Source organism: Salvia hispanica, chromosome 2 (genome assembly GCF_023119035.1).
Source record: "Salvia hispanica cultivar TCC Black 2014 chromosome 2, UniMelb_Shisp_WGS_1.0, whole genome shotgun sequence".
Classification (NCBI taxonomy): domain Eukaryota; kingdom Viridiplantae; phylum Streptophyta; class Magnoliopsida; order Lamiales; family Lamiaceae; genus Salvia; species Salvia hispanica.
The window spans coordinates 12803077-12811949 of record NC_062966.1 but is presented as its reverse complement, the minus strand read 5'-3'; the positions used below and the strand labels follow the sequence as shown (position 1 = coordinate 12811949).

General features: G+C 35.4%; 1 protein-coding gene across 1 annotated transcript; it reads left to right on the top strand.

Moving 5' to 3' along the window:
• The first annotated feature begins 5711 nt into the window (after positions 1 to 5711).
• On the top strand, positions 5712 to 8853 carry LOC125204555. Its single transcript, XM_048103246.1, has 4 exons — positions 5712 to 5947; positions 7481 to 7542; positions 7630 to 7734; positions 8557 to 8853. Exons 1-4 carry the CDS (start codon positions 5737 to 5739, stop codon positions 8689 to 8691), a joined length of 513 nt encoding a protein of 170 aa, XP_047959203.1. The 5' UTR covers positions 5712 to 5736; the 3' UTR covers positions 8692 to 8853.
• Positions 8854 to 8873: the final 20 nt, after the last annotated feature.

The following is an 8873-nucleotide window of genomic DNA, read 5'->3' as shown; positions in this document are numbered from 1 at the left end:
GGTCTCCCTCCCCAACTCTAAACTATCTTGCTTTGCTGTATTCAGGAGCTTTGCGTTATCAAGCTCTGCACATAAACAAGAAAAGCCAAGAATAATAAAAAAAATGGAATATTATTTTATTGTATATAGTTGAAGGTGACGAAGGATGAAGGTTGGAGTTAATAATTTGTTGAAAAAATATCGGCCTCTTCCACCAATTTTGTCCCTCGGGATTCTGTGTTCCGTGTTTTCTGCTTTATGTGTTTGTGGAATTTATTTTTGTTTTGTGAAAATTTGAATTGCCAATTAGCATAGGTTTAGGCAGAGGCAGCATGTGTAATTGCATTGTTTTCCGTAAATATAATCAGTGAGGTGAGTGGTTTTGTTTTGGTAATTGAGCCTATATAATTATAGTGGGTTTGGACAATTCTTTTGCACTTGCCAACATGAATACTCATGCTACTCCATTGGGTGGTGAAATAAAAATAAAAAGTTCAACTATCTGCTTGTTAAATCCGTTTAGATAATAACACGAAGATTATGAACACAAACAACAAATCAATGTGGTTTAAGGTTATTCAAAATGAAAAGATAATTAGAAATGATCATTTCAATATCCATGATTATAGTTTTGATCTTCAATCCGGTGAAAAAAAAATCGAATTCCAATAAAAAAATATTTTTTTAAACTTTTTTAAGAATTCAAGATTTTGGATTTCGGATCGGAATTGTGTTCAATCCGATTCGATTCGAAAATCCTAAATTTTATGTAAAATGAATCAGATTCTATTTGTCTTGAAATCCAAACCCTCCAAAATCTGAATTATGAAACCTAATATGATCTGAAAAATCTAAAATTGCATAATACGGAGTATTACATATAAAAATTCAAAAATCAAAATTCAAAAATCAAAATTCAAAAATCTAATCCGATCTAAAAGATTAAAAACCAATACAAAATTCTAAAAATTTAAAAACCAAACCAAAAAATCTAATAATATCAAATACTGGTATTAGAACTTTTCTAACATAAATATTTGTATTTATTAGGTTATATAAATATATTTTGAATTTTGGATTACTTCGAATTTTATATACGATACGTACTATGTGAATTGAAAATTCGAACTTAATTTGAAATTAAGATTTAATTTGGATTGGATTCTTGGAATATTTTGCACATTCCTAAAACAAGGCCGTTATCATTACACATGTGTAAAAGGGGAAGTGATCAATTGCTAACTCATCATTTAATTGCTAACTACAATTAATTTAAGGCCATATGATTTTAGAAAACGTATGGTCTACAATTTGCCACGTGTAATTTTCGTTTTTATTAATTAAATCTAAAAAAATTAAAAAAAAATGCCAAATTAGGGTTTTGGATGAAAATGTCAATATAGTGTTTCGAAAATATCAACACAATGCTTTGAGAATGTCAACACAAATTTAGGATTGACATTGTATATGTTTTATATTGACATATTATCTTAGTTGTATTGACATTAGCCTGTATACGAAAAATACGAAAATTCTAGATTTTTTTTTTCAAATTTTGATGTCGGAACATATGCATGTAGTATATCGTTGGAATCCTCATAAAATTATCTTTAATTTGATATATGTTATATGAATTTAAAGTTTTGAGATTTCTTTTAAAAGTTAGTTATAACTAACTTGACATTAATACCCCTATTGATTTTTATTGGAATTAATCCTATAGTCTTATTAACGTTTTTTGTTGATCGTATTGACATTTTATGGTTAATGATCTAGACCTTTAATTTGAATATCTAATGGCTATTATTGAGTTGTAGTTAGCAATTAAACATTGGATTAGCAATATAACACTCCCCCGTGTAAAAGATTGTAAGAGTTTTCAATAATGAAAATTTTATGATGTCTATCTCAGTCATCTAAATTAGGTCTCACTTTTTTAACCTCTTTTTAAAATAACATCAATTTCTCTTTTATTAGTAGTTTTCACTATATAACTAGGCCTTGCTTTAATCACTAATGTGGCAAAAATTGTCAAATGCATGACCTAATTATTCTTTATTTTAGTTCGATACAAAGACTCCTAGTTTTACCTTAAATGAACGAATGATAACACCAGACTATCGAAACTAATTATAAATGTCTGGTTTTTTATTCTAAATTTGACTTGTTCTTTTTTCCTTGGTATCTTTCAAGTTCTTAATTTTGACTTATTAATACTCCTAAGTGAGTCCACTATATTATTACCCCCGTCAGCTTGTGATGGATACGCATCATCTTTAAAATATTGATTTTCGTCAAAAGAAAAAGGTTAATTAGCGTTGCTCAAGAATTTCAGATTTTTAGGCACATGCATGATTAACGAAATTCCTTTACATAGAGGGCCATATCTAACAATAACTTTTTAAATTCTTAATTCATTTTTTCATATCACCAGACCGACAATTGAAATTTGAAACCAACAACTGTTTCTTTATAATATGTTTATAATTTGTTTACTGACCAATTATATTATTTTAAATGTAACAACAAGTAAAATCAGAGAATCGTATAAAATATAATATGATTGACTACTAGCCCATTAATTAGGATATAAAAAATACTTACTACTCCTATTTTTTTTTAAAAAGGGAGGTGGACTTATTAAAAAGATAGGAGGTGCACGCCAACTCCAAACCCATAATTCTAGGAAACGGCGTTGGGAACTAGTACTCCACATATGGAATCTATTAACGTTTAATTTGCTCAGTATTTTTTTTTTATAATTCATTTAAAATATATCATAGTAGTACTATTTTTCTTATTAGCAAGTACTCCTTCCGTCCCATTTAAGATGATCACCTTTACTTTTTTCTTTTTGTCCCAATCAAGATCATCACTTTTCAGTTTTGTAAATAACATTCTCTCTCCTTATTAAAATATTCAACTACATTTTTTTCCTCTCTATTTTATTCCACCTAACAACTCTTCCTAAAATCCTGTGCCACTCAAGAATGTTGTCATCTTGAGTGGGACGGAGGGAGTAGTATTTTACAAAGTACTTCCTCTGTTTCTTGTTAACTGATGCATTTTTTCAGTATGGAGATTAATGATAGTATATTAAGTGCGAGGTAAATAAAATAAGATAAAGTAATTTAAAAAAAGAAAGAGTGAATAAAGCAAGACAGATAAAACTTTTTTTTAAAAATAAATATGACTCAATTGAAACTTTCAAAAAAAAAATCCTATTAACATGGAACTAAGAGAGTACTAGTTTGTTTGGATAAATATTAATGTACTCCCTATTTATTGGGCAGCTCTATTTTTTTAGAGTTATGGTTTTTAGTTGGTAGTGTTAGCATAGGGTAATTAACTATGCAACTAAGGCATCCATATTCCTGTCTTTTATCCGTCTCTTAACGGTTTCATCTCTTCACTATTTATGCGCTCCACTGTACTTTTCAGCTCATCTCTTAACTAAGAGACAATACCTGCATCCCTCCATCTCTTAACCATCTCTTAACTATTCATTCAATTTCATTTTTTATTTTTAATTCCAACAAATTCAATTAATAAAAACACACTTCATTAAATAAAATAAAATTACAATTTAAATACCTAAAAAAATAAAAAGGACATAATTTAAAAAACTAGAAATTACAAATTGCACACTTAAACTCAAATAAAAAAAATGGAGGCAAAGAAGCAGAAGAAGGAGTTCTCTAGTGACGATCATCTAACGGTTGCCAAATTTTGCCCAAATGTGCTCCATTAGATCCTCCTGGAGTTGGGCGTGGACGGTAGAATCACGTGTCCTTGCCCGAATAGACAACCGCTCTTGCAAAGACGGATGCACTCCCGTTCGAGGCGGACTACTTGCGGTTGAGCTTCCCGGGGTTTCAGGGTCGAACCAATTTCCCGCCTCAGGTCCTTCGTCGGCGACAATCATGTTGTGCAAGATTATGCACGTATACATGATGTCGACCATATTCTCCATAAACCACCTGTCGAGCCGGGGCTTTGATAATGTTGAATCGACCTTGGAGAACCCCGAACGCTCTCTCCACATCCTTGCAAGCAGCCTCTTGCTTCTGCGCAAAAAGAGACTGCTTTTCGTTCGCAGGCCTGTTGAACGTCTTCACGAAGGTTGGCCACTTCGGATAGATGTCATCGGCAAGATAGTACCCCATTTTATACTGGCGATTGTTAGCAATGAAGTTGATGGCCGGCGCTTTACCATTCAGAACTTCAGCGAAGAGGTCGGAGTTGTTGAGCACGTTGACGTCGTTGTTCGAGCCGGGGACCCCGAAATACGCATGCCAAATGTATAGCCGGTAGTCGGCGACGGCCTCGAGTATAACGGTGGGGTGGGTGTCTTTGTGGCCGCTCGTGTATGACCCCCTCAACGCCACAGGGCAATTCTTCCATTGCCAATTCATGCAATCGACACTCCCGAGCATCCCGGGGAATCCGTGCACTTGTTCGTGAAGTCGGAGCAGAAACTGACAATCTGCGGTGGTTGGCTTCTTCAGAAATTCGTCGGTGAAGGCTGCCGGGGACGCCTTTGCAGAAGTTCAACAAACAAAGTTTCCCAGTGGATTCTCCGACGTGCAGGTATTCGTCGAACGAATTCGTCGTTTGTCCAAGTAGCAAGCTGACGGATAGCCGCAGTAAATTTCTGAAGCGTCGTGTGGCTAGGACGGCCAACAGCGTCGAACCCTTCTCTCGAAGTACTCTTCCCGTCCCGCCAATGTATTCGCGATATGCAAAAATAGCGCGCGTGACATACGAAAACGGCGACGGAAGTAGATATCTCCCCATACCGGGTTCGGACTGAAGTAATCACGTTCCAACCTTGCGCTGGCTTTCTCCCGGTTACGATGGATGTAAGTTCGGGGTCGCCTTTGACGGAGGCGCGGCGACTTCCTCCTCCCTACGTCGATCTTCTTCTAGCGATTCTTCCATTATTCGATGCATTTGCTCAAATGGATCCATAATGGATTAAATTTGGGAGAAGAAAAAAATAAATGAATGATTTTATAGAAGTGATTGGAGAGGAAAGAAAGAGAGATGAGAGAATAGATGTGTGTTTGTGTGTAAAATGGAGAATGGAGAAGAGTATATATAGAATATTAAAAAAAAAAAAATTAAAATATGACCGTTGAACGGTCATATTACCGTTTTTTTTTAAATTTTTTTTTCAAAAAATTGATTTTCTTTTAAAAAAATTTGAATTATGACGTCATAATTCCGACGCCCACTCGCGGGTCGACGAGTAGGTGTCACGCCAGACGCCCGCGCGCGCTACGTGGCGCCGAGCGCGTGTCTCACCAGCTCGAGGCCGGCCTCGCCGAGACGCGTCCTGCGTCGAGATAGCTCGACGAGACGGATTCGGCATCGCTGTCTCGATGTAGTCTCGTCTCGTCGAGACGAGATCAAGACCGCATCGCTGCGCGATGCGGATGCTCTAATACAAGTTAATAGTATGTGATTTACGGGTTTGGATTAGGATTTATAGTATGTGATTTACGTGTTTGGATTAGGATTTATAGTATGTGATTTACGTGTTTGGATTAGGATTTATTAAATCTTAATTAAGAATGTGTTACTCATATTGGAGAAGTTCTGTGTATAAAAAGTGATAGGCCCAATTCGATGAAGTGATAGGCCCAACAAATTTCATCTTCTCTTTTATTGGATTGATAATAGACCGCTAAAAATTTTCATAAAAACATAAATGGATGAAATATAAAGAATTATCAACAGAATAAATATTCAAGTATGGCTTCCATGGATATGGTGTTGTTACACAGGACCTCGCCTAAATTCTGCAAAAATCACGTTTCTTCTCTCAAAACCTCCCAATTTCTTTCCTCGAATTCGCTTTTAGTGCTGAAGAAGAATCAAATCCGACTTCCGTCCGTACAAATCAAGCACCTCAAGAATCACAGACTTCCAGCTATATCTGCTGCGCAATCCAATTTGTTCAAAGGTACTCTTCTGATTTTTGGTCCAGGAAGTGAAGGAATGTTTATTCTTCATTGACCAGATTAAGCTTGATGCCTCACTTGTGAAATTTGTCTGCTTATATACTTTCTCTATGAAAACAATTCATGGATTTTGGGGCGTCCGTTGCATGAGCTTGAGGTTATTATGTTATGCAATCTGATGTTTATCGTATTTTTGAAGCAAATTTGCATCTGATTAATTGTTTTGGGTGCCTAAAATCTAAATTCTGGCTGCTGGAACCAAAACTATCATGAAAATAATTAGGACGCAAAACTGAAATCTGAACTCAAATACTTTGTAACCAATGGGGGAAAACCATGGGATCATGTTTAGTTACATCTTGCAATATGCAATAGCGATAGTGGAAATCGTGTAGTGAGAGATGTTATCTAAGAGAGAAGAGAAATCTTATCACAGTCACAAATGCAGATTCAGATTCAGAATGTTTATATTTATAGCATTTGTAAACTAATGAGTCAGGCATGTGGATTGTCCGTCGAGCTGACTGGTTGGAATAGGTTTCATCCCCTCATAAGTTAGAGCTGGTGAACATCATGAGGTATCAGCAAGCTGAAGCTTCATAGGAACATTTTCACACACAAATTGATGGGAGTATGAACTATGAAGAGAAGTCTGGAAGTATCCTGCATCAGCAAATATTTGGATGTACGTGATGTCTGGCCGAGTTAGGTTCTAATAGAATAGTCTGACTTACTAATTGGTGATATAGGTCTGATTCTTGAATGAGATGCCAATCGTAGACCCTTTGGAAAAGGAATAGAGTCATCCTGGTAATCCAACACCTTGCAGTAGGTCCAGAATGTATTTTCACTTATTAAGATAAATCTCTTCTTGCTTGCAAGATATATCTCAGCCTTAAAAAACTTTGCATCCCTGAAAGCTTTGAGTCCAAATAATGTGTGAGATCATTGATTGCTTGAAATAAGGTTCCATGGTCAAAGTATCATCGACTTCTACATTCTCCAATACATGCTCCTTTGACTTAGACAGTCATCATAAGCTGGCTGAGTAAAAACCCAAAAGCATGTTGTTAACTCTCGGTTAAGGTTGCCATTCTGGCCGAGGGTGCTTGGCTGCTTGCTTTGACCCATACAGACCTTGTTTATGTCTATAGACCTGCTCTGGCTTTGAGAAGTCATAAAACTCTGGTGAAAGCATATAAATCACATCTTCCATGAATCTATGAAGAAAGTACTACTCCATTATTTATATCTAGTTTCTATAAATAACAGTCTCATCAGCAAGAGCAGTGAAAACTCTTACTGTGACACATTTAGGCTTTCGCACAGTAACTATTGGTCTTATGTATGGTATCATTTGGCAACTAGTACATCTTTTTGTCAACTTAAATTGAGGCCACTGATTGTCCTTGATTCTTGCAATTTTTGCGAGAATATTGGCGCCCTACAAATGCATCACTTTCATTGATTCAACTATCCTTAGATGTGATTTGCTTAGGCCTTTTGAGTTTTAATTGGAATATATTCTCCTGTAGCCATTCTAACCATATGGAAGGTTGGGAAGGATGGTGTTGAAGCAGGAACTAGCTTTGTGCCAGTAAGTATTATGATATGGTGTCTTGTTACATTTACATTAATTTCTTCATTCTTATAGTGATCCCATCTTTTTCCTTCCTTTTGCAAGGATGCTGTTCCAAGACCATTAGCAAGGATTTCAGTGACTGCTGTTGCTGTCTCGTTGGTACTCTTTGTACTGAAGTCGTTCATCTCTACAGCCGTTTTTGCTCTGGTACATTTACCTCCCTATTTATCCTTCAATGCCTGGTGATATTCGTAGTGCTTATGTTGGTTTTGAACTTTTAATAATACTATAATATTACAGTGTGAATTCCCTTTGCCATCTTGCATTCATGGTCGTTGCTCCACAAAGTTCATGATGTACAACAGAAAGTCGAATCGTTGAATCTCTGAACTCTTTATAAATAGAAGTGGCTTTTGTATCATTCAATGAGTATCTTATAGTTTGTGTTTTTAGTGAATAGCATGCTCTAATTGTGATTCATCCATGTCACACACCCAGAATGGCTAATAAAAATAGTAGATTCATTAAAACAGTCTTGCTTAGATAAAACATTACAAATGCAAATGAATTGTTTATATTTCTAGTACCGGTCATCATGTTTTAAAACATGGAATATGGAACAAAATGGATGCGAAACCTTATTAATGGGATGGAGGGAGTAATATCTTATGTCTTACTAATTCATTGCCGAATTTACAGTTCTGTCATGACTTTTAACATATTGTAATTATGCCACAATCTTTCAATTTTTTTGATTTAAAGCATGCCTATTGGTGTAAAGTCCACATACAAAGTCCATGTTTTCACTAGCATGTTGAGTCAAATGACGTCGCATAACAGTGAATATCAACAACTCATCAAATGATGATGTTTTGTGAATTTTACTTGTCTAAACAAACTGGTGTTATAATTGCAAAAAACATGAAAGATTGTGGTGAAATTGGAACATATTACTAGTCATGTTGTAACTGGGAAATTTGGTGAAATGATGTGCTAAATTTGGCAATGAACCCTAATGTTAATGTGCAGGCTGTGATGGGGCTGTGCTATTTTACATTTATAGCCTTGAACAAAGATGAAGCCCCAAAAGGAGGTGGAGGAGAAACCACTTCTGTAGACGACAGTCTTGAAGAAGCCAGGAAAATTATGGATAAGTATAAATAAAATAGGTCCAAATCTTGTTTTTTTCTTTATCATATTGAAATTATGTGGATATTGAGACTGACAATACCATGAAATGTAAATAGAATTTTCGAACATTTCTTGTTTCTGAACAGTTATTTCAGCAATCCTCTTTAATTAGTTGAAATAAAATTCATTTGATCAGACAGGTGTTCTTTGGAATA